General features: G+C 44.7%; 2 protein-coding genes across 3 annotated transcripts in view; one reads left to right on the forward strand and one right to left on the reverse strand.

Moving 5' to 3' along the window:
- Positions 1-108: 108 nt before the first annotated feature.
- Positions 109-5,697, forward strand: LOC142663438 (uncharacterized). Of its 2 annotated transcripts, none has more exons than XM_075842087.1 (4): positions 109-267; positions 3,008-3,271; positions 3,351-3,579; positions 4,549-5,697. In XM_075842087.1, exons 2-4 carry the CDS (start codon positions 3,128-3,130, stop codon positions 5,604-5,606), a joined length of 1,431 nt encoding a protein of 476 aa, XP_075698202.1. In that variant the 5' UTR covers positions 109-267; positions 3,008-3,127; the 3' UTR covers positions 5,607-5,697. The 2 variants fall into 2 exon arrangements, with proteins under 2 accessions (XP_075698202.1, XP_075698204.1); XM_075842089.1 differs by having other exon boundaries at positions 3,102-3,271.
- A 7,727-nt stretch (positions 5,698-13,424) lies between these two features.
- LOC142663086 (uncharacterized) overlaps positions 13,425-25,293 on the reverse strand; it is a 42,631-nt gene continuing 30,762 nt past the window's right edge. The window contains exons 3-5 of the mRNA XM_075841388.1: positions 20,504-22,636; positions 17,267-17,338; positions 13,425-17,225 (exon numbers count right to left, since the gene is read on the reverse strand). Coding sequence (XP_075697503.1) covers positions 15,240-17,225; positions 17,267-17,338; positions 20,504-22,525 — 4,080 coding nt within the window. The 5' untranslated portion in view covers positions 22,526-22,636 and the 3' untranslated portion in view covers positions 13,425-15,239. The remainder of the gene's footprint in view (positions 17,226-17,266; positions 17,339-20,503; positions 22,637-25,293) is intronic.

The following is a 25,293-nucleotide window of genomic DNA, read 5'->3' on the forward strand; positions in this document are numbered from 1 at the left end:
CCAAGTAACCGCGCGACGTCAACATCACGTGATTACTGTGAGGGGGCGGAGTCCCAGTTCGGCTATCAGTAACTGGTGGATTCCCCGGTTCATCTCCTGTGCAGGGGGCGGGGCCAAGTAAAGTAAACCCGGAAGTGTAGTGCGCAAGATGTTGCCGAGTGGAACGCAAATGATTTGGCTTGATTTCACTTCCGGATGGTTACTTCCGGCCGTTGTCTGCCGCTGAGGGAAGAGGCGGAGCAGCCGGTGATAGCTGAGTCCATGACGGTAACTGCGGGTTATATTTCCGCTTGGGTAGGGGGATAGATGTGCACCCCAGGGACTGCCCTCATAATCTCTCATACCCCCTGAGAACTATTGTCACTCCCCTTGAGAGAACTGCTGTCCCATAAAACCCTCCAGTAGGTGAATCTGTCCTCTACTATACTGGTATAACATAAAACCCACCAGTAGGTGGCGCTGTCTTTCACTATACTATTATTACATAGAACCCTCCAGTAGGTGGCGCTGTTCTCCACTATACGGCTGTCACATAAAACCCACCAGTAAGTGGCGCAGTCCTCCACTATACTATTATTACATAGAACTCTCCAGTAGGTGGCGCTGTCCTCCACTATACTCTTATTACATAGAACCCTCCAGTAGGTGGCGCTGTCCTCCACTATACTGCTATTACATAGAACCCTCCAGTAGGTGGCGTCCTCCACTATACTGCTATTACATAGAACCCTCCAGTAGGTGGCGCTGTCCTCCACTATACTGCTATTACATAGAACCCTCCAGTAGGTGGCGTCCTCCACTATACTGCTATTACATAGAACCCTCCAGTAGGTGGCGCTGTCCTCCACTATACTGCTATTACATAGAACCCTCCAGTAGGTGGTGCTGTCCTCCACTATACTCTTATTACATAGAACCTTCCAGTAGGTGGCGCTGTCTTTCACTATACTCTTATTACATAGAACCTTCCAGTAGGTGGCGCTGTCTTTCACTATACTGCTATTACATAGAACCCCCCAGTAGGTGGTGCTATCCTCCACTATACTATTATTACATAGAACCCTCCAGTAGGTGGCGCTGTCCTCCACTATACTGCTGTCACATAAAACCCACCAGTAGGTGGCGCTGGCTTTCACTATACTGCTATTACATAAAACCAACCAGTAGGTGGCACTGTCCTCCACTATACTGCTATTACATAGAACCCTCCAGTAGGTGGCGCTGTCCTCCACTATACTATTATTACATAAACCCTCCAGTAGGTGGCGCTGTCCTCCACTATACTGCTATTACATAGAACCCTCCAGTAGGTGGCGCTGTCCTCCACTATACTATTATTACATAGAACCCTCCAGTAGGTGGCGCTGTTCTCCACTATACTATTATTACATAGAACCCTCCAGTAGGTGGCGCTGTTCTCCACTATACTATTATTACATAGAACCCTCCAGTAGGTGGCGCTGTTCTCCACTATACGGCTGTCACATAAAACCCACCAGTAGGTGGCGCTGTCTTCCACTATACTGCTATTACATAGAACCCTCCAGTAGGTGGCGCTGTCCTCCACTATACTCTTATTACATAGAACCCTCCAGTAGGTGGCGCTGTCCTCCACTATACTGCTATTACATAGAACCCTCCAGTAGGTGGCGCTGTCTTTCACTATACTGTTATTACATAGAACCCCCCCCCCAGTAGGTGGCGCTGTCTTTCACTATACTATTATTAAATAAAACCCTCCAGTAGGTGGCGCTGTCCTTCACTATACTGCTATTACATAGAGCCCTCCAGCAGGTGGCGCTGTCCTCTACTATACTGCTATTACATAGAACCCTCCAGTAGGTGGCGCTGTCTTTCACTATACTGTTATTACATAGAACCCCCCCCCCCCCCAGTAGGTGGCGCTGTCTTTCACTATACTATTATTAAATAAAACCCTCCAGTAGGTGGCGCTGTCCTCCACTATACTGCTGTCACATCAAACCCACCAGTAGATGGCGCTGTCCTCCACTATACTGCTCTTACATAGAACCCTCCAGTAGGTTGCACTGTCCTCCACTATACTAATATTACAAAGAACCCTCCAGTAGGTGGTGCTGTCCTTCACTATACTGCTATTACATAGAGCCCTCCAGCAGGTGGCGCTGTCCTCTACTATACTGCTATTACATAGAACCCTCCAGTAGGTGGCGCTGTCCTTCACTATACTATTATTACATAGAACCCTCCAGTAGGTGGCGCTGTCCTCCACTATACTGCTATTACATAGAACCCTCCAGTAGGTGGCACTGTCCTTCACTATGCTATTATTACATAGAACCCTCCAGTAGGTGGCACTGTCCTTCACTATACTGCTGTTACATAGAACCCTCCAGTAGGTGGCACTGTCCTCCACTATACTCTTATTACATAGAACCCTCCAGTAGGTGGCGCTGTCCTCCACTATACTGCTATTACATAGAACCCTCCAGTAGGTGGCACTGTCCTTCACTATACTATTATTACATAGAACCCTCCAGTAGGTGGCACTGGCCTTCACTATACTGCTGTTACATAGAACCCTCCAGTAGGTGGCACTGTCCTCCACTATACTCTTATTACATAGAACCCTCCAGTAGGTGGCGCTGTCCTCCACTATACTGCTATTACATAGAACCCTCCAGTAGGTGGCACTGTCCTTCACTATACTATTATTACATAGAACCCTCCAGTAGGTGGCACTGTCCTTCACTATACTGCTGTTACATAGAACCCTCCAGTAGGTGGCACTGTCCTTCACTATACTATTATTACATAGAACCCTCCAGTAGGTGGCACTGTCCTTCACTATACTATTATTACATAGAACCCTCCAGTAGGTGGCGCTGTCCTCCACTATACTGCTATTACATAGAACCCTCCAGTAGGTGGCACTGTCCTTCACTATACTATTATAACATAGAACCCTCCAGTAGATGGCGCTCTCTTTCTGAGTACGGATATTACACAAAACTTGTCTTCCTTTTAGCCCCCCTGGCTGTCACAAGGGGAGAAGAATAGCTGATACACATGCGGAGACGGGAGGTGGAGTCTTCCTGCCGAGATCTTTTATTTGTCCGCAGGGTAATATTTTAGACGCATCAACGTCATGTCCTCTGATGTGGAAACAGAAGAAAGTGAATCCCCAGCAGAGCATCCAGTGGGCTCAGTAGTGCTGGAAGACGACCTGGAGTGGATATCTGGGAATATTCTTAGACTGACGCTGGAGATCATCTACACGGTCACCGGGGAGGTGAGAATCCTCCTCAAACATTTGGACACGTTGACACATTGTGACGCTGCTCCGTCATGTAACGTTCTCTTTTCTTTAGGACTATGTTATTGTGAGGAGGACAGGTAATGACAACTTGTCGGCAGACCTCAGCAGGATGCTGCAGAACCCCTTTGCGGCCCCTTCACTTCCCTCCCGGCTCCACGAGAAGAAGATTCTGCAACTAACCAATAAGATCGTTCAGCTTCTGCCCAGAGACGGGTCTGGAGACTTCACCTCCATCCAAGGACGCCGACCTCACTCACGTTCCCAGTGCCTCACATTACTTGGTGAGATTGTATTATCCCCTGTGTAGGGTGGGGGGGGGGGGGTACTTCTAGAGATGACGTCACTAGTATGACCAGTGCTGAGGGATTTGCTAGGAAAGGGATTATCGGGCTCAGCCGTTCCCATGCCCTGACTGACAAAACGGTCCGTATTTTACTTTATACCTCAGTGATACCTCCCAGTCCAACATCCGGGCAGTGGAAGATCTTTCTGCATATGGGGACGTAGCTCGTTGTCTGTAAGGGCCTTTTCAGATACGTACACCCTCCCCCTCCTGGAGGGTTACACGGGTTCACGATAAGAGGCTGTAGAGCATATGAGAATTGCAAAAGTATAAGGGTATGGGTTGAGGGTGACGGTTATAGGAACAGAAGGGCGGTGGGATAGCAGCTATAGGGATGAGGAGGGTTTTTGGGCGGAAGGGTAGGGATAGACGGGAAAGGTTAATACAGCTGGGGGGGGGTTCATGATGCTTCTGTTGCGTTGAGAGGAGGGGGTGGGTGCTTAGACTGCTCCTCTTGTCAAGGGGAGATTCCTTGTGAATGATGCGGCCGTTGATAAGGGAGCTCAGTCAGCTGTTCTGTGGTGGAGTAGAGAGGAGCGGGAGGGCTGATCATGAGGCGATCAGAGGCTGAAGAAAGGGTCCGTTGGTGTTGGTGTGTCGGCTTGTGCGGGGCGGTGAGTAGCTCAACGTTGGTGGTGGGGAGCGTGATTCAGACGTACCGGCGCTCGTTGCTGAGCCAGGCGCAGGGTCAATAATGCCGTCATGCCTTGTTCATGTGGGTCGGCGCGGTGGTATGACGTCACCTGTGACGACCCATGAAAAAAGAGGAACAGGTAGCACAGGACGTGGTGTAAAGGAGGCACAGACATATCTGATGGGGTATATATATATATCTCCAACCCTTCCCTTTACATCGTCTTACCAGGAAATCTTCATTTTCCACTAACCCGTTGTGTATTTTAAACAGGTAAGAGGTCCAGCCGCTGTGCGAGGAAAGCGGAGGATAAGGGCAGCTACAGGATGACGTTTTCCGATAAAGAAATACAGACTGTGGCCATAAATAAGGGGCAGTCGGTGTCTGATGAAGAAGGAGACCTTACGGACACTTCAATGCCAGCTGAGCAGACGCAGTACATAACCACTGGCATCAAGGAAGAGACGGTATCGGACAAAGAAGGACTTCTCACAGACCCCTCCACACCAGCGGACAGTTCGCACATAGATTATATAATCACCTATATTAAAGAGGAGGATGAATCTTGTGATGAAGGAAATCTGACGGACACTGATGTCTACACTCCAAGAGAGTACGCCTCCCTCTGCAAAAGAGTCGGTGAAAAGAACATGACAGTCATGTATACAGGAGCCGAAAAAGAAGCTGTCAATGTGGCCTCCACGTCTCACCGCCAATTCCTCGAGGACACCGAATTAATGCACAGCTTCACGGAGTGTGAGAAATGCTTCACATGTAACAAGCACCAAAGGATCCAGATCCGGGAGAAGCCATTCGCTTGCTCAACTTGCGGAAAGTTCTTCACAACTAACTCAAATCTTGTGGCTCACCAACGAATCCATACAGGAGAGAAACCATTCTCCTGCTCCGAGTGTGGCAAATGTTTTACCAGCAGCTCTGACCTTGTCAAACATAAGATCATTCACACCGGAGAGAAGCCATTCCCCTGTTCATTGTGCGGCAAATGTTTCACCAACAAGTCAAATCTAATCAAACACCAGAGAATCCACACCGGAGAGCGGCCGTATTCCTGTTCTGAGTGCGGGAAGAGGTTCACCAGTACCTCACACCTTGTAACGCACCGTCGGACCCACACCGGCGAGAAGCCCTATCCCTGTACGGACTGCGGGAAATACTTTAGCAATAAATCTCATCTAATGGAGCATCAGAGAATCCACACTGGAGAAAAGCCATTTGCGTGTCCCGAATGTGGAAAATCTTTTACACAGAAGAGCAATTTGAACAATCACTTGAGAATTCACAGCCGGGCCAAAAACATTACCTACCACTAAGGACTTCAGCGTGTACTGATAGTTGGTGGAGTCCGGACGTTGAGTCGTAGTATTGTTTTGTGCAGAATAATAAATCCGATGTCGTTTACTATCAGACGTCCTCCGTTTTATAGCCGATTCTAGAACTAGAAAACAATGAAAATTTATTGAATATCCAAGTGGTGCTCAAAGTTGGATCACAACCCTATCATCATCTCTTTCTTGATGTTCTGGACTTGAGGCTTGTTCCAGAGAATCTACTGTATATTTGAGTGTCCTCTCTAGTGGTAGAGAGTTGGAACCTTGGAGCTTTGCTATATCCGTTCGTAATCTTAAAAGGGTTGTCCAGTTTCGAAAACCCATTTATATGTAATTCGGAGTTAATAGAGATATACGATCCTCATTCCTTGGCCAAATTGGAGAGCGGGAACGAAAAGCGTCTCTCGTTCTGTAGGACCTGTCCTGTATTACACAGACAACACATTGATATGAATGGACAATGTGTAATACTTCATTTCTCCTGTGGTGGTGCTGCAGGGAGACTGAACACTTCCTGCCAGGTTACCCCACAAATCACAGCTGATCGCTCCCTGCAGAGTGACTTTTTGTGATCAACTTTTTGTCAAGGGACCTTTTTTAACAATTAGGGATTATCCAAAGCAGAGAACCCCTTTTAAGCTATTTTATATTTTACAAATTCATTTTTATTTGTATTTTATATAAATTATGGACCGCCAGGGGTTAAAAAAAATTACGCTAAATGTATTTATTAGACTATAGGTAACCAAGAGAACCCTGGACTTGATTTCCTGACAAGTTGTGTGTTTTTTATTGTATGAAGCACTTACAAACAGCTCGTAGGTTCCGCTCACTGATCAATAGAACTCCGTATTTTTCCATCTGGATATTAAGTGGAATTTTTATTCCCAGATACTATGTCCCATACTGAGAGGGAGGGGGGGGGGGGAGTCAGCATTTTGGTGTCTTGTGCCTTTAAATCCATTTTAAGGAAGTTTGTCAAATTTTGTTTTTTTTTCCACGTGGTATGTATAGATGCGATTTTATATTCTTACGTTTTATTTATTTTCCCTATAAGTGACCTGGGGCTCAATAAACTATTTGCTCACAGTGGTGACGATGGCACAAAAAGATGAGTTCAAACGATCTGGAAGGAGATAATCCACCGATCCCTGTCCCGCGAAGCTGTGGGTAGTGCCAGTTACCCGCTTGATCAGAATAAATCCCTGGCTCAACGGCCCCATCTACAGTCATTACTATCTGTAATATGATTACACTCTAGAAAGGCATCCAGGTCCCTTTTGAACTCTGAATTCACCATCACAACTTCCTCTGACAGAGAGTTCCATAGTCTCCACTGCTCTTACAGTAAAGAATCCTTTTCTATGTTTGTGTAAAAACCTTCTTTCCTGTAGACTACACCCCCTTGTTATAGTAACAGTCCTGGATATAAATAGATTGAGAGAGATCGGTGTTGACCTTTGATATATTTATACATAGTGATTAGGTCACCCCTCAACCGATCACTTATTCCATTATTACTTTAGTTGCCGTCTTTGAACCCACTCAAGCTCTACTATCTCTTACTTGTGCACCATTGCTCAAAGCTGTACGTAATAGTCCACATGCGGTCTGACTGGAGATTTATAAAGTGGTAGAACCATGTTCTCGTCATGTGTATCTATGCCCCTTTTGAAGCAGTCCATAATCTTATTCGCCTTGGCAGCAGCCGCCTGACACTGGTTGCTACAGTTAGGAACATTAGTTGACTGTAAACGTAAGTCCTTTTCCATGTCCGTATTACCCAGTGTTTTCCCATTTAGTATGTAACGGGGACATGTATTGTCCCTTCCCTAGTACATAACCAAACATTTATCAGTGTTCCACCTCATTGGCCACTTCTCCGCCCAAGTCTCCAACTTCCCGAGATCCATGTGTAACAGAATATGGTCCTCCTCTGTCTTATTACTCTACACCGTTTAGTATCCTCTGCAAAAATTACAATTTTACCGTGCAATCCCTCCGCAAAGTCATTAATACATATATTAAACCGTACAGGGCCCAATACTGACCCATGTGGTCCCCACTAGTGACGGTGACCCAATCTGAGTGTATAGCGTTAATACATGTCTATCCCTGTGCCAGTTACTTACACACATTTTCCCCCAGTCCCAGCATTCACATTTTATATACCAACCTATTATGCGCACAGTATCCAAAGCTTTGGAATAGGCAAAATATACGACATCCATTGACTCCCCCCCCCCCGTCCTGTCTAGAATGTACCTCCTCGTAGAAGCTGATTGGATTGGTTTGACAGGACCGATCCCTCATAAACCCGTGCTGATGTGGAGTTGTACTTTTTATCTCATTCAAACATTTCCACCACGACCGAAGTAAGACTTCAGGTCTATAGTTTCCGGGCTCACTTTTAGACCCTTTTTGAATATTGGCGCCACATATTGGCACCACATTTGCTATGCGCCGGTCCTGTGGAACAGACCATGCCATGATAGACAGACGAATATTTCAGGATTGTATAACTCTACTTAGTTCCCTTAGAACTCTAGGGCGTATACGACCCAGACCGAGGATTTGTCTTTTATTTTATTTTTACATCTTTTTTACGGGCTTCGAGCTTTTCCTGGGTTAGACTGGTTACATTTAATGGAGATTTTACTTTAACACTCTGCATTTCACCCAATATTTCCTTCTCCGTGAAGTGGAGACAAAAATATTTAATAAATTTGCTTTTTCCTCATCGACCTCCACAATTTCTCCCTTGTTACTTTTTACTGTTCATGTAGTTGAAGAAAATGTTATGGTTTTACTCTCTTCGATAATGTCTCTCTGTCTCCAGCTTTGCTGCCTTTTATGTTTTGGTTTTTTAACGTATTTTTTTTTTGTAGCTTTTTAGCGCTTATTCACTGTTTTCCTGTTTTATTAGTTTAATACAGTTAATACACTAAACAGTTTCCACTTCGTAATCCAATCTAGTGTTTGATCCCGCCATACAGTGCACATTTACTGCTGAATCTGGGATGGTTGGGAGGTACCGTATTTTTCGGACTATAAGACGCAGTTTTTAGCAAGAATAAATCTTTCTAAAAAGTCCCTGCGTCTTTTAGCCGGCAGTCAAAGGACCCGGCAGCGCCGGCCCCCAGGCCGCTCCTTGCTTAAACCCTTTATGACCCGTGATGTGCCGGCACATCATGGAGCGGGGAGGATGTTTGGAGCGGAGCACTGCAGATGTCAGCTGTGTTTTGAAGGACATTTATGACATATCCACCTCTGGGACCCGCACCTATCTCTAGAACGGGGGCCCCTAAACCCTGTTTTGATTTACCCGGCTCCGCTGTCTTCTGGCCACTTCCTGGTTATATGGTCGAGTTACGGAAACAGGTGAGTGCTCGCTGAGCTACGCTGTTTCCATAACTCCCATAGCAGTGAATAGTAGTTACGGAAACAGCGTAGCTCGCATGCTACATTCACTACTATGGGAGTTACGGAAACAGCATAGCACAGCGAGTTACGCTGTTTCCGTAACTCACCCATGTATTGCAGTGTATTGTACCAGCCATCTAATTATCGCTGGTTCCAGTCCCCTCGGGGGAACTTATTTATTTTTACACATTTTATTAAAGTTAGATCAATTTTCAGGAGTGTAATTTTTTTTTAAAATGTTACAAAAAAAAAACTTTTCCCATTTTTCCCCAAGCACAATGTAAAAATATTGGTATCGCTGTGTCCATAAAAGTCTAAACTATTACAATACAGCATTATTTGACTCACACAGTGAACGGCGTAAAAAAAATAAATTTGAAACCCCAGAATCGTTGTCTTTTGGTCACCATAGCGCTAAAAAGAATGAAATAAAAAGTGATAAAAAAAATCGTATGCACCAAAAAAAAAATGGTGCTAATGAAAACTACAGCTCGTCCCGCAAAAAATAAGCCCTCGCACCGCTCAAACGACGGAAAAATATAAAAGTTCTGGCTCTCGGAATGTGAAACTGAACAAATTGGTTTTTTTAACCAATAGATTTTTCTTTGCAAAATATGAAATATTTTCCTATTTTCTAAAACCTGAGTGCGTCTTATAGTCCGAAAAATACGGTACCTCCAGGCGCTACTTACTGCTGAATCATACTGTCGCCATTATTGCCGCCATTCAGTTCTCATTTAATTCCGCTCTACGGTGTTTATATACCCCATGATGATTGTAGGCTGCCATGTTGACTTCAATTGCCCCATAAAATCATTCCGAATAACATAGACCTACACGTACGCGCACATTCATCCAAACCATATACAGACGTGCGCCACCAATACATAAACATACACATACGAATATACAAACAGTCGTACAAAGAAGGTACCTGGACGATCATGGAGCCCCTAATAATTTGATGTAACTGCAGAAGTTACGAGGAGGGGGCAAAGTCATGAATGTTCTCAGTAGTGTATATAGGGTTGAAATAGACATTGGGACAGAGTGAGCTGAGCCCAGGCTGTCGGAAAATACGCCAAATTTATTGAAGATATTGTGTGCCGTTTGGGCTAATACAGCGGGCCTGTCCCCGTACTATGCTGCCTTGAAACAGCATATCATAGTGTGTTAACACATCCACATTAACTCCGCTCTTCTCTGCGATTTTCTGCTGGTGTACAGAATTCTGTGGTTAACCAGTGGATCCTGACTACAGTCTCCTTTTGTAGTCAGGTTGAGTAGAATCTTCCTTAGACTCCCCAGACTATTCTCTCTAGCGATTGATACTGCAGCGGTATCCTCCCTGATGTCACACAGCAGGCTGCAGTAACAGAAGAATCTCAGCCAGATGTAAGCGAGAACTGAGGAGACGTTACAACAATGAGGGGGTTGGACGAAGTGGCTGCGAGGACATACACCGCAGCGGGGAGATTGAGATTGTGTAGTATGACCCATTAGATGGCTGGTCGATACTGTTGAAAGTTAGAGGTTTACTGTGAAGCCGGGATGTTCACACCATCTGGGGAATGTAGGACGTTCCCTGATTCGCCATTGGAGAAGCTCGACAATCTGTCCTCTATTCCCTTTTCTCCTCGATTTTCGACATTCTTCCAGTCCAACTCTCCTCCATCCTTGTCTCTTATGCGTTTTCCTGTCCATGCTCCACTCCCTCATACGTCTTTTTCCGTCTCCTTTGTTTACCGTTCTCTATTCCCCATCCATGTTCCCCTCAATGTCCCTCTACTATACGCCATATCCTTCATGTTCCCCCTGTACTTTCTCTTTCTCTAATTTTCGGCCTGCTCTTCCTCTAACCCTCCATGTTATTTTCTCTGTTCCCTCTATTCACATGGTGCCTCCTCTGTCCTGCTGCCGATCTGTCTTACCTTTTCACCCGATTTTCCTATACCAGCTCACCATCTAAGGCCGGATTCCCATGGGTCGTATACGCTACGTAAAAGTTTACAGCGTATCCGAGCTGGAACCCGCAGCACATTCCGTCCGGAAAATCGCACCACATTGTAATGCAGTTTTTCGGGCAGAATTTCCGCTGCCGGGAGCAGCACTAGAAAAAAACGTTCATACTTACCCCGGTCGTAGTCATGGCGACGCGTCCCTCCGTTGTCATGCAGTCCAGTCTCCCAGGATGATGATGCAGCCTGTGATTGGCTGCAGTAGTCACGTGGGATGAAACGTTATCCCAGGAGGCCGGCCTGGAGGAAGAACAGAAGATAGCGTCGCTATGACAACGCCCAGGTGGTTATTTTTGTTCTGAGTTGCGAATTTTCTGCGATTCCACCACAAAACGTGGCTATTTGTTTCGGGTTTTACATCCCCATTGAATTCAGTAGGAAAAACCTGCAACAAAAAAGCAATGAAAATGCATGCGTTTTTTTTCCGCAGCGTGGGCATAAGATTTTCTAAAGTTCATTTACTTTGCGCCTACTGTAAATGCTGTGGAATTTGCGCACAGAATGTTGCGGAAATTCCGCAACATTTACGCTACGAGGGAAAACGGCCTAATGCTCGTCTACACTCGCTCCAAACTCTTTCTTCCCCGTTTCTTCTCTTCGTTCTACCCATCTCTCTACTATAACTTCTGAATCCTCATTGTGCTCCTTCCTGTTCCCTGCTTATCCGCCTTTGGCTATTTCCCGGTTTCTTTTCTACCCCTCCATTCCCTCTTTATGCTCCCTCTGCATTCCCTCTATGCTAAATATTGCTCCCTGTCCCCTCTTTTATTACATTCTCACCCCTACTTCCTCCTGTAGCTCATACCGATCTCTTCTGTATTCCATCATACAAGTTCCTTGTTGGTTACTTCCCTTAAAATGGTTTTCTGGTCATGGGACGGTTTTTATACTGATGACCTATCCACGAGATAGATCACCAGTATATGATCGGTAAGGGTATGTGTAACGTCCGTGGTCGCTGACCACGAATTCCTCCCATCCTGTCGACGCCCTTCTCTCCAGAGATGTCTGCACACGCGGCCGCCCTGTTCCGCATTGACCACTAGGGTGCGCTCGCGAGCTCAGTCCAGCCTTAAAGAGCCAGAGCGCACCATGTGTGAGATTGAGCTGATTGCTCCCAGATCACCCTGGACTATAAGAAGGGCCCTGCCACTTCCTGCATTGCCTGAGCATTGTTTGTATCTACCCGTCTGTCTTTGCAAATGGTCCCTTGAGTTTTCCAGTCCCAGTGTTCCCGTTCCTGCTACCTATATCCCGTGCTACTGTGTTCCTGTGCTGTAGTGTTGGAGTCGTGTTGTGTCGCCTGCTACACCCCCTGTGTTTCATCGCACCTGTTGTCTGCCTGCTGCCAGAGTTCTATCCGAGCCTAAACCATCGCTACTGTCTGTATTGCCACAGGTACCTTATCCAAACTATAGACATTGACTTTGTACCCTGTTTGGCCAGAAGCTATACCGCTATGGCCCAGTGGGTCCACACCCCCTTCGTGACAGTACGACACCCGGGCCGATCAGATGTTCCGGCTGCATCCGGCTCCAGGAGTTAGTGTTCAGAGCTGGCTGCAGATGGCTCTGACCACTGTAAAGTGGCCATGCTGGGTTACTGCAGCTCTGCTCCTATTTACATGAATAGGAGCAGAGCTGCAGTATTGTAGCACGGCCATTTTACAGTGGTCAGAGCCATCTGCAGCCAGCTCTGAACACTAACTCCTGGAGCCGGATGCAGCCGGAACATCTGATCGGTCCGGATGTCAGACCCCCACTGATCATATACTGGGGAAGTCATAGGGGGAGATTTATTAAGATTGACATAATCAATTCGCTGGCGTTAAGTACCGCTTATTTATGAATAGGAAAACGCGTCCTAATAAGTGTGTTGCATCTGTCGACTGCCCGTGCGCCACAATTATGGCGTAACAATCGCAGTTGCAGAGAGTGCCAGGTTGTGGACATAAAATAAAAAATGTACTCACCGCTCCACTTCTCACGGCTGCAGCAGTACCCTGTATGTGCCGCGGCCGGCTGGGAGAGCTTGAGAGGATCCAAAGGGGAGGAGTGGAGAGGAAAGTAAATTTTTATTTTTAACTTTCCAATCATGAAGGGGCGAGAAGTCTGTTTGGGGGGGGGGGGGTGGGGGTCAAGGTACGGGGCACAGGGTGCGTAGATTTTCTATATTATGCCACTTTCTGGTGTAAATTATGGTAAATTTGTCAGGCTGATGATGGCCCTACCTATTTCCACTATCCTCTGCCCAACCTTTTGTGTTTTCAGACACCGTTCTTTACCTTTTTACGCCTCACGGGGTGAAATATTGATGTCTGTGCAAGTAAGGACCAGGCCAGCTAAAGCAACACACACTGAGCCTATTTCCAGGCTCAATGTTCCACAATCACCTGGAAAGAAGTTTATTGATATAAGGCTCAGCATACAGTAATAATTGATATATAGAGACACTTTATAATCAGATATTTTTACATTGGCCATATGTCATAAAAACATTTAATAATATATAACTAAAAAGCACATTCATCTTGTAAGGATGTTTGTCCAGCTGTACTCTATACATTGCATACGCCTCATGTCACTATATGGCCAAAAGTATGTGGAAACCTCTCCTAAATATTGAGTTCAAATATTTGTGCCACACCCATTGGAAACCGGTGCATACAATTACGTATACAGCCATGCCATCTCCATAGGGAAACATTGGTAGTAGTACAAAAGTTTTTTTACACGGGCAAACGAGCGCTCATGTGAGTGCTCGTTCCCGATCATTGCCCAATAATCAGCCAATGAACCAGCAAACGCTCCTTCATCGGCTGATCGTATGGTTTATGCAGCATAATATGTTATCGTTGTCGGGAGCACATCTCCCTGTGTAATCAGGGAGACGCGCTGCCGAGATGATGGTAATGCGTGGGGACGAGCGATTGTAGTATCGATCACTTGTCCCCATACATAGCTCCTTGTGAAAGGAACAAACGAGTGCCGATCAACAAGCGGTCTCGTTGATCGGCACTCGTTGTTACGGACACAATTGGCCGGTGAAAAAGGACCCTATGGCCCCGCAATTACGGACCCATTCAGTTCTATTGGCCGCGGACACCTTTCCGTATCGCTACAGATGGGTGTCCGTGCCGTAGAAATGTTCAGAAAATTATGGAACATGTCCGTTCTTTAGGCGGCCGGCCGTGCCCGCAATCACGGGGCCGTGGTTACGGGCACGGCCGTGTGCATGGGGCCTTAGTCGTACTGAAGAGCTCAGTGACTTTAATAGTGGCACTGTCATAAGTTGTCACCTTTGCCGCCAAGCGCTGAAGCGCATTATCCTCTGTTGCATCACTCACTACAAAGTTCCAAACTGTCTCTGGAGGTGATATCCGCACGAGAACTGTGCATCAGGGGCTTCATGAAATGGCTTTTCATAGTTGAGCAGCTGCCTAAGATCACCATGCACAATGCCAAATGTGGGATGGAGTGGTGTAAAGCACGCCGCCACTGGACTCTGGAAACGTGTTCTCTGGAGAGATGGATCACGCTACTCCCTCTGGCAATCTGATGGATGAACATGGGTTTGGCTCAAGTCAGGAGAACGTTGCCCACAGGAATGTCTTGTGCCTACTGTAACATTTGGTGGAGAAGGGATAATGGTCTGTGGTTAATTTTTAGGGGTTGGCCTAGGCCCCTTATTTCAATAGATGGGTAATATTAATGCTACAGCATACAAAGGCATTTTAGACAATTGTAGGTTTCCAACTTTGTGGCAAGTTTAGTGAAGGCCCTTTTCTGTTCCAAAATAAATGTGTGCCTGTAAACAAAAGAAATCCATAAAGATCCCAGAGCCCCTACCTCTACCCCCATCAAACACCTTTGGGATGAATCGGAATGCCAATTGCGAGCAAAACCTTCCAGCCCAACATCCGTGACTGACTTCATAAAAGCTTTTTTGGCTGAATGGCCACAAATTCACACAAAAATAAATTTCGAAATCTTGCAAAAAGCTTTCCCAGAAGAGCAGAGGCTGTTCGAGCCGCAAAAGTGGGCCCAACTCCATACTAACGCCAGTGGGGTTTGAATGGAATGCCCAACAAGCTCGTATAGGTTTGATGGTCAGGAGTCGACGTACTTTTGGCCAAAGTGTGTACATTAATACTATGGTTTTTGGATATTGCTGGTCACCCCTGTAGTCCATGACTCTTTAAATGCTCCTTCAATTGAATTTTATAAGGAAAATGTTTACCACACTGTATGCAGGAGAGCTGCCGCCTTACTGTATGGATTTTCCGATGTATATTATAGTTTGACTTCGTGGTAAATCCTTTACCACAATCAAGACACGTGTATGGCTTCTCTCCAGTGTGGACTCTTTGGTGAATGATGAGATGGTTTTTCTGTTTGAAGCTGCTGTCGCATTCGGAGCACCCAAATGGCTTTTCAGTGGTGTGGATCTTTTTGTGGTTTATGAGCCCAGACCCTGTACTAAAGCCCTTCCCACAATCCGAGCATGGAAATGGTTTCTCTCCTGTGTGAATTCTCTGATGCTTTACAAGTTCCCCATGCCGGTTAAAACACTTACCGCAGTCACTGCAGATATACGGCTTTTCATCAGCGTGACTACGCAGGTGTCTGAGAAGAACTGCATTGTGGGTAAAGTTTTTCCCACAGATCGAACAGGAAAATGGCTTTTTTAGGTCATGAAATCTCTGATGTTTCAAAAATTTGTGCTCGCTCACAAAACACCTCCCACAGTCCAAACAAGTCAAGCTGTTATCTCCCTCATGTTTCTGCTGGTGACTGATGAGGTTATCTTTTCTGGAGAAGCACTTACTACAATCCGAGCATGAAAATGGTTTAGTACCTGTGTGGATTCTTGTATGCTCTGCAAGGTTTGACTTGTTGGAGAAGGTTTTTCCGCACTCAGAACACGTGAATGGTTTCTCCCCTGTGTGAATTCGTTGGTGTATGACAAGTTGCGAATTACACGAGAACTGCTTATTGCATTGGGAGCAGTAAAGCCGTTTGTCAATTCGATGGACCTTCCTATGGGCCAACAGGTCCGACTTAAAGGAAAACCTAGCTCCACACTTTGAACATGTTGATATTTTTGCTTTTGGAAGGTCCCGTGTTGATTTGTCAACATTATGGGATTTGACCTGGTGCACCAACAGATCTGACTGAGAAAGAAACTGTTCCCAACAGATAGAACAGGTTGGCTTCTTCCCTTTGTGGGCTTCTCGATGCTTCACAAGATTCCCATGGTTATTAAAACTTCTCTGACACACGGGGCACGTATACATTGTTTTCGCTATTTGGGTAGATGGAGATTTGAATTTTATGTATTTGCTGCCTTGCACTAGTTGTGGGGGCTTCTTAATACCTACAGTAGCCTCACAACGTTCTATGTACTCTCCAGTATAAGTGAAAGCGTAAATCTCATTTTCCACCAAACTGCGTCCTTCACATAAAACGGATTCCTCTTTGATTTGAGTAGGTGGATATTGTTGCGTAAGGTCTTTTGCTGTACAAGTGACGGGGTCTGTAAGGTTTTCTCTTCCACTTAAGACCAGTTCAGCCTTAATCTGAGATAAATGTTGTTGTGTATGACCAGTGGGTGTATAAACATTGGTGTCTGGAAGATTTCCTTCTTCACATGAGGTTGGTTCCTCCTTAATATGAGTAAATGGATATTGCTCCGTGTAAACCTTGGGTGTATAAATATTGGGGCCTGTGAAGGTTCCTCCATTACATGAGACTGGTTCCTCCTTAATATGAGTAGATTGATTTTGTGTATTATCCTTGGTTGTAGACCTGTTAAGGTCTACGAGGTTTCCTCCACAACATGAGACTGTTTCATCTTTATTAAGATGAGTAGAATACTGTATAGAAATATTAGTGTCTATAAGATCTCCACTCTCCCGTAAATCTGGTTCCTCCTTAATAGTAGAAGAATGTGGTTGTGTACGGCACGTGGATGTATTAAGATTAGTAGTTGGTGGCTTGAAATCACATGCGGCTTCTTCCTCCTTAATATGATGAGATTCCTCCTTAACTAGGTCAGATGGACAGGTCTCGTTGCCGAGTTTCCGCTCTTCAGGAGTGATTGTGCGTTGAGCCATGTTCTTCGAAATATTTGTCAAAAATGGTTCATGTTTTGGCTTGTATTTTGTTTACCACTTGACTCCGGTGGATTATTTATTTAGACTGGAATCTTCACCTGAACAAATTGATGAGGACATGAAGGGATCGGTTTTCTTATGTACATTGTTGGTCTGATCTGTTAAATAAAACACAGAGATGAATACAAATTACTTTGAAAGAAAGGAGTGACACTGGTTCAAGAAATATTTCTTTGTTAAATATATACAGTAGTTCTCTAAAACCCTGTCGCACAGTCCATACCGGATGTTCATACAGTTTTGTAGCACAGTTGCTAATGTTTTACAATAATTATACAACAGGTCAATCTTTGCATGAAAGGAGCAAATTGTCACGGTACCGTTAAGCTCGAAAAGTTGAGTAACCTCTGAGGTCTGCAGGGTAATCCCTAAGGGTCTTCTTACACGGGCCATATAAACGAGTGTCGATCAACGGGACCGCTCATTCATCGGCGCTTGATTGCTCCTTTCACAATGAGCTATGTATGGGGACGAGCGCTCGTTACTACGACCGCTCGTCCACGTATATTTCCATCATGTCGACAGCACATTGTTGTTTACATGGGGAGATGTGATGTTGAGAACGATAATATTTTCTGCTCCATAAACGATACGATCAGCCGATGAACTAGTGTTTGCTCGTTCGTTGCCTGATCGGCAATGATTGGGAACGAGTGTTCATATGAAGGGCCTTCACTCTAGAGGAGTTCTCCCTACATAATTGGCCAGTGTAAAAGGGACTTTAGAGGAACCGTCCCTACAGCCGAACGGCTGCTCTGATAAAAGCGACCCATCAAGAACCTATTAGTATACCCTCAGCGATCCTGTTAGTAGTTACGGAAACTCAGGAGCACCTGAGGCAGTCAGTGACCGGCAGTACGAAAAGTTACTGAAAAGTAAAAGGTAAACCAAAATGCACGTAACAATTATTCAATGTAATCGCTGGGTCTGAACACAGAACAATTCAGAGAACTCCACACACAGCCCAGTCTGCACTCAGGAAAACCATAAGAAAAGTCAGAGTTGATCCAGGTTGAAACTACAATTACTGGCACAGGAGGCACTTTAAATAGCCTAATGTGACTGGACCCCTGAACTGACCGCTCATTGGTCCGGCTTTTCAGTAATCTAGCAGATTGGCCAGCCTGGAAGACAGAGCGAAACGGCTGTGGGCAACCTCGTCAGTGCGGCCACAACAAACCGTCCGACCGCAACTGACAACAGAAGAGAGCGGCGCAGGATTGCGGCCAGGTGAGCATGTGAGTATAGCAGTACCAGGAGATAGAACGCTTCCCCTCCATGGGAGACTAGACCTTTATCTGAAGGGACATGTCCCTCATCTAAATGGTAAAGCTGGTATTGTACGGTTTGCCATAGTGAAGACCTTTACTGAGTTCTCTTCAAAATCTAGAACAATCATAAAAATACATGGAAATGATGTTTCCTACATCAAGCATGGATATGACATACTTCTGTAGCACCATGATTTATACCGATACTACTCAACCATATTGTCAAAGATGTCCTGCGATGAGGCGCGGACCACAAGCTTTATCTGCCCATGAACGCTAGATTTGTTTTTTTTGTGCGGAGATTTACAGATCCTGAGACATGGGAGATCATACACCCGACAGATCAGACTTTACTCAGAACCCTTTTACACGGGTTAATTGGGAAAGCACATCTCCCGGTTGACGTTTCCAGATGTGCCGCTGACATTATACAAACGCATGGGGACGAACAATCGTAGTAACGATCATTCATCCCCATAACCGGTGATTGCTCCTTGTGAATAGAGCAAACGAGCGTCGATCGATGCGATTTATCGATCGGCGCTTGTTTTTACAGTCAGTTTCGGAACATCTAAAAGGACCTTTAAAAATATGGAGATAAGCGGGTTCAGGGGTGTTTACCAGCCATTCAGTCCCACACACACACACCTGGCTCCACTGAAATAAAAGGACTGCTGCATGATATTAGGTTGGCTACAGACAAGAATCGTTGTGATAACTCGTCCCTGAAACCTGTGTGAAAAGTCATTTTATTTTCTTTGACATCATTTCTTCGGCAATCCCATCAATGTCTGTAAATAAATCCTGAAGATGGTAAAACAAATTGTCTGGGCTGGCAGGATGGGTCAGATTACGCCGGTCTCATCCATGTTTTGCGTTCGTATACTACATCTTCTCATAGATTTAGATCCCCATGCTGGTAATAATAAGGCAGGGGACAAGAATTTTATTTATATATTAAAAAACCAAAAAGATTTGTCATCGCAGAAGACAGGAATATGAGTCATACCAATGCATCACTGTGTGGAAATCATTCATAGTTTTTGACATTGATACCGTTATACAGCGGACATTGTGAGCCATTGTCCAGCCAATAATCTAATAACATTTTAAAGAGAACCTCTCATTACTTTTCAGCCCCCGAAACCGCCACCATGCCGTAATATCTGACGTGATAAGTTTATAAAGATGTCCCTGTATATACTGACTTGAATGACAGGCTGGCTTGTAATGACGTAGGACGGCCTGAGGAACGTCCCTCAAGCCAGGAACGGCGTATTTAGGGACCGGACTGCCTGACTTTCAACATCGCGGCTACGCCCAGATGACTCTTCACGGGTACTTCGCATGCAGCAGGCGCTGTTTTATAAGTAGGTTTTCTAGGTAATGCCGCATCAGCCAGTATATACAGGGTTAACTTTATAAACCTATGCACATCAGGTATTCCAGCATGGTGGCGGTTTAGGTTGTTGAAGTATTGGGCAGAAATGCTGGTACATCCAGGGCCAAAGGCAGGGTAGGTTTTTTTAAGAAGACCTGTCGCCTCTCCTGACATGTCTGTTTTAGAGAATACTTGTACTCCCCATAATATCACAATTCTGGAACATCTTTTTTCGAAATTTGTTTATTGCCGTTCCTCTGTTATTCCTCCCGGGAAATGTATAAATAAATTGACTATTGTATGTTAACAAAGGTGCGTGTCCCTACACAGTCTGAGACTGATTGGTCAGTGTCACATTGTTTAGGGACACACCCCTAACTGGTAACATCCAGTTGTCATACATTTCTTGGAGGAATAACAGAGGAACGGTACAACGCAGAGTTCTAAGAAAAGATGTTCCGGAATTGTACTAGGAGAGCTGACTGGTCGTCTTTAACGGATGTCTATGACCAGCTTTATAGGACTAGAGGAGCGTGTCATGTTGAAAGCCTGGAAGTCTTGTTTTAGTTTATCTGTGGCTCATCGCTTTTCTCATGGCCTTCCAGGTGTACCTTTAGTTTGCTTTTATATGGGAAATGTTTGCCACATTCGGGGCAGGAGAGTTGTCTTCTCACCGTGTGAATCCTCTGATGTATGTTAAAGTTTGATTTGGTAGTAAAGCCTTTCCCGCATTCGGCACAGGTATAAGGTTTCTGCACAGTGTGGACCCTCTGGTGTCTTACAAGGTTGTTCTTCTGCTTGAATCTATTACCGCATTCGGAACACGCAAAGGGTTTTTCGCTGGTATGTATTTTTTTGTGGTTTATGAGACCAGACCCGGTGCTGAAACACTTTCCACATTCAACACAAGCAAATGGCTTCTCTCCAGTGTGAGATCTCTGATGCTTCACCAGTTCACCTTGTTTCAGGAAACACTTCCCGCAGTCCGAACACACAAATGGTTTCATATCGATATGCGTTCGCTCATGTCTAAGGAGCAAAGCCTTATGGGTGAAACTTTTTCCGCATAGACTGCAAGGGAAAGGTCTGTCTAATGTGTGAAATTTTTGATGTCGGATAAACTTGTGCTCATCCACAAAGCTGCGGCCACATTTAGAACACGTGAATGTCACTTCTTCATGAATTCGCTGGTGGCTGATAAGGTTGTCTTTCCGGGCATACGATTTTCCGCAAACTGTGCAACAGAATTGTTTGGATCCCGTGTGGACCCTCATGTGTTCTGCCAGATTGGACTTATTCGAAAAGAGTTTCCCACATTCTGAACAAGCGTATGGCTTCTCCCCGGTGTGAATTCTCTCATGGATTATTAGATGGGAGTTGCTAGCAAATATCTTATCACATTCAGAGCAGTATAAACTTCTGGCTGTTTTGTGGGTTCGTATATGTGACATCAGATCTGTTTTATTACAAAAGTCGGCCCCACACTCTGTACAAGTCATTTTCTTTCCTTTGTGTGTCTCCCGATGTCTCACAAGATTACCGTGGTTATTAAAACCTCTCTTACACACAGGGCAGATATATATGGTCTTCAATGCCTGGAGAGATGAAGAAGATGTTACCTCCTGGACCTTCTTTTTCTCTTTGACTTGATCAATTCCTTCAATATACTCCCCAGTAATCGTAAAAGAATGAATACTATTGCCGGCAAGTTTCCCTTCATCGCAGAGGTTTAATTGTTCTTTACTATGATCAACCGCATCCACAAAGTTTTCATCTTCGAAAGAGACTGGATCCTCCTTGACTTGACTAGGTGGACCCTGCTCTGTATGATATGTGGCGGTATTAATGATTGTGTGTTTGAGGTTTTCTTCATTATATGGCACCGATTCCTCCTTTATTCGAGTAGATGAATACTGCTTATGGTCTGTAGGTGTATACATTTTGGGGTCTATTATATTTCCTCTACACAAGGCCGGTTCCTCCTTAATATATGGATGTTGTGTTTTATCTATGGGAACATTAAAATCCGGGTCTGTGGGCTTTTCTCTATCACATAAGATCGATTCCTCATCAATACAAGGAGATGAATATTGTGTATTATCTATAGTCTGAATATTGGGGTCTGTAAAGTTTCCTCCATCATACGAGACTGGTTCTTCTTTAATATCATGAGATGGACGATGTTCTGTAGGATTTGAGGGCTTAGAAATGTTGGGGTTGATAAGGTTTTCCTCATTCCGTAAGACCGATTCCTCTTTAATATGAATAGATTGATATTGTACACAATCTGGAGATATATACATTTCTGCAAGGCTTCCTCCATCATATGAGACTAGTTCTTCCTTAACATCAGATGGATAATGTTGGGTATGACGAGTGGCTGAATTCACGTGAGCGTCTGTGAGGTTTTCTCCATCTCTTGGTACTTTTTTAACCTCCTTACATGAGACATTCGGTTCACGATCTGTGTTTTTTTGACGGTCGTAATCTGATAAGCGTTTTTCTTCATATAACTCCACTGTAATATCTTCCTTTAGTTTGTTTTCTATCTGTTGAGTGGATAATTTAATATTTAGCTCTTTTTCTTCTTTATTGGATGCTGACTCTTCCATCACATGTTGGCAGCCGCTCATTTTTATTATTTTTAATATTTAATTTTTTTGGTGCATTAACCAACCTTCGGTTTAACGGTTGAATACGGAACGTTTTTGAGTCTTCCAGATCCGTGATGACCTTTCAGAGACCTGTTAGAAAGAAATATAAGGTGAGTACTTAGAATGTTAAATCTTCTGCATTCATCTAAATCTTAAATATGATCGGTTTATACTATGGAAGCGATATTATTATACAGCTACTCTCTCGTCCTCATTTATTGATGCATTTTGTATTGGACGGTCTGTGAATGACCACAGTACAGACTATACAGAGCGAAAATTGTATCTCCTCGTTACGACATGCGTTGCATTGGAGGATTTGAAAATGCTCCTTTTTAAGATCCTTTGTCTGTTGTGCCAGTCTGTGGTTATTCTTTTATGTCCCACTATGGTAGATTTGGTAGTAAAACCTTTTCCTCTATCTGCTACCTTGAAGTATAATGAGACGGGTGCTGCTTCTTCTTCTTGGATTTATCCAATATTGACGATGGTGGATGTTACACACAATCCGGACACTTACATTTACTCGATCAATTGGCATAGAGATCCGATAAGGAGATTAATTCTTCCTTACGTCCTTCCTTTTTACCATCTATAGATCGTGAAGGGTTGACTGAAACCAATAATGATTTCTCCCAAAAAATCTGCCTTCCAGTTAGGAGAGAGAAAATTTTTTTTATTTTTTTCTACGGATCCATTGTTGAAGAACATGCCAGTTCCTTTTGTTTAATTCTTTTCGTTTCAAGTAAACCAGAGGAATCCGTTCCAACATCACGGTAGTTATAAGTAAAATAACACGGCTATCATGAAAAGATGGAGACCAAGCATAATAATCAGAGAAAATTAAACATGTATTTTTTGGAAGCCTCTAGAACCGAGGCCGTGAAGCAAAACATAAGTACAAACACAAATTACAAAAATGTGAAGCGTTATTACCGAGAACGCAACATGTGCGATCAAAGAGGTCAAGACAATAAGTCAAGGGTTGCCTACCGGGGAGGGGAAAGAGCGATAAGAGGAAAAAGAAAAAGGCCCCATCCCGGGAGCAAGCCACATAGGGTAGCTGGGCACAAATTCCCAAGCAGCCCCTGAAACAGTGAGCAGGGTATCCCGGGACAACATTTACAATACGACTGGGGACTAGTTACCTACGGGTGAGAACTATCTGCTGACCGTGGAGGTCGTGACATTAATAGAACAGTGTGAGAGACAACATCCCAAGAGGAGTTCCAAACTACAGCCTCACGACTCATATTGAGGTCTCTCTCCCAGTTGGTAATGTTTTATGTCTAGTCGGGGCAGGACAGTGGATTAGTTTTTTGTATAGGGTCGAGATCAGACCGGAAGAATGCGGAGAAGTTATGTAGAAGTGCTCGAATTACATTCATTTAGCAAAGGTAGAGTCTCGTATCAAGGACACAATCCAGTGTATAAGCTGAAGGTGTCTGAATAAATGTCTATGAGGGTAGGATATTGTGTATCTTCTAGAGTCTCGTCCGAGAGCGAGCGTAGGTTATGGACTTGGTGGAAGCCCAGTTCTCTCCACCATTGATGGGCAGACAAATGCAAGATCCCAGGAGGAAATAATGGGTCGTGACATAGATGAATTAAAGGTAAGTGGGGGAGGCCAGACCGCTGAAGAGTTTCACAGATTCCCACATGGATAGTTAGTGCTTCATTACTGGCCTAACTGACCGGGGCCTTAGGTGGAGCGGTATCCAAAAGTACAGGGGAGCCGGTATAGGGGTAGATGTGGGTAGCTCTAAAAAGAGCCACATAGGGGTGTATGTTGCATTATGTAATGAAGCAAGTTGATCAACAGTGTCTGGTTGGTAATATTTATGTATATCAGGTGCGCCAAGGTCAACTGGGAGACCCGGGGTCTTATATTCTAATATCCTGGATTTGTGCCAAATGCAAAACTCTACGTATATTACCGTCTGTCTGTCCGCCTGTCTGATCTCCATGGATTATATTTCCTAAGAAGTGTTTTTTTTTCAAGAGGCTAAACTTTTTGATGTCTACATTTCAAAGCAATGTAGGTCTGTCATTTGTAACCCAAAAGGGTGATCTTTGTCAGGTTTTGGGATCATTGCAATTTCGGCCCAGAGGGTGGAGGAGTTTACCGCGTGTTCGTGAATTACAAAGTTTAGCTAAATTGAGAGTCGAAACATCTGAGAATTATTTTTAGAGTACAAGGGCGTAAAACCATTAGGTCCCGGTGATGTAATAGCCAAGCGAACTGTGAAATGCCATGTTCTGGGGGTGACCGGTGTAATTTAGGGGAGTCCGGAACATGCTGGTTTCTTTAGTTCGACTCAATTTACCGTCGATTGACTATTGAAACGGGTTTACGGTTTTGTAAATTTTGATTTCTTTCCATCAATGTATTTCGGAAAGAGCCGGCTTCCTGGATCTGTGGGCCTCCATACAATGCGGGTGTCGGCTGTATGTTACAGCCGACACTTCACAGTAACGAGTGGGCTCTCGCTAGTTTATCCCATTAAATGCCCCGGTCAATAGCGACGGCAGCATTTAAATCGTTAGAAAGAGGAGGGCAGCCCCCTCAAACAGCTCATTGCCCCTGCCCACAATGCAACCACAGGGTGGCGATAGTTGCTATGGCTGCATGGGGGCCTAATGAAGACCCCCAGGTCCGCCATCTTTGTGCTCCTACTAAGCCCTGCATGTGGCCTGTCAGAAAGACGATATATTGTAATACACTAGTATTGCAGTACATCGTGCAA

The sequence above is a fragment of the Rhinoderma darwinii genome, chromosome 11 (assembly GCF_050947455.1).
Source record: "Rhinoderma darwinii isolate aRhiDar2 chromosome 11, aRhiDar2.hap1, whole genome shotgun sequence".
In the NCBI taxonomy this organism is placed as follows: Eukaryota; Metazoa; Chordata; class Amphibia; order Anura; family Rhinodermatidae; genus Rhinoderma; species Rhinoderma darwinii.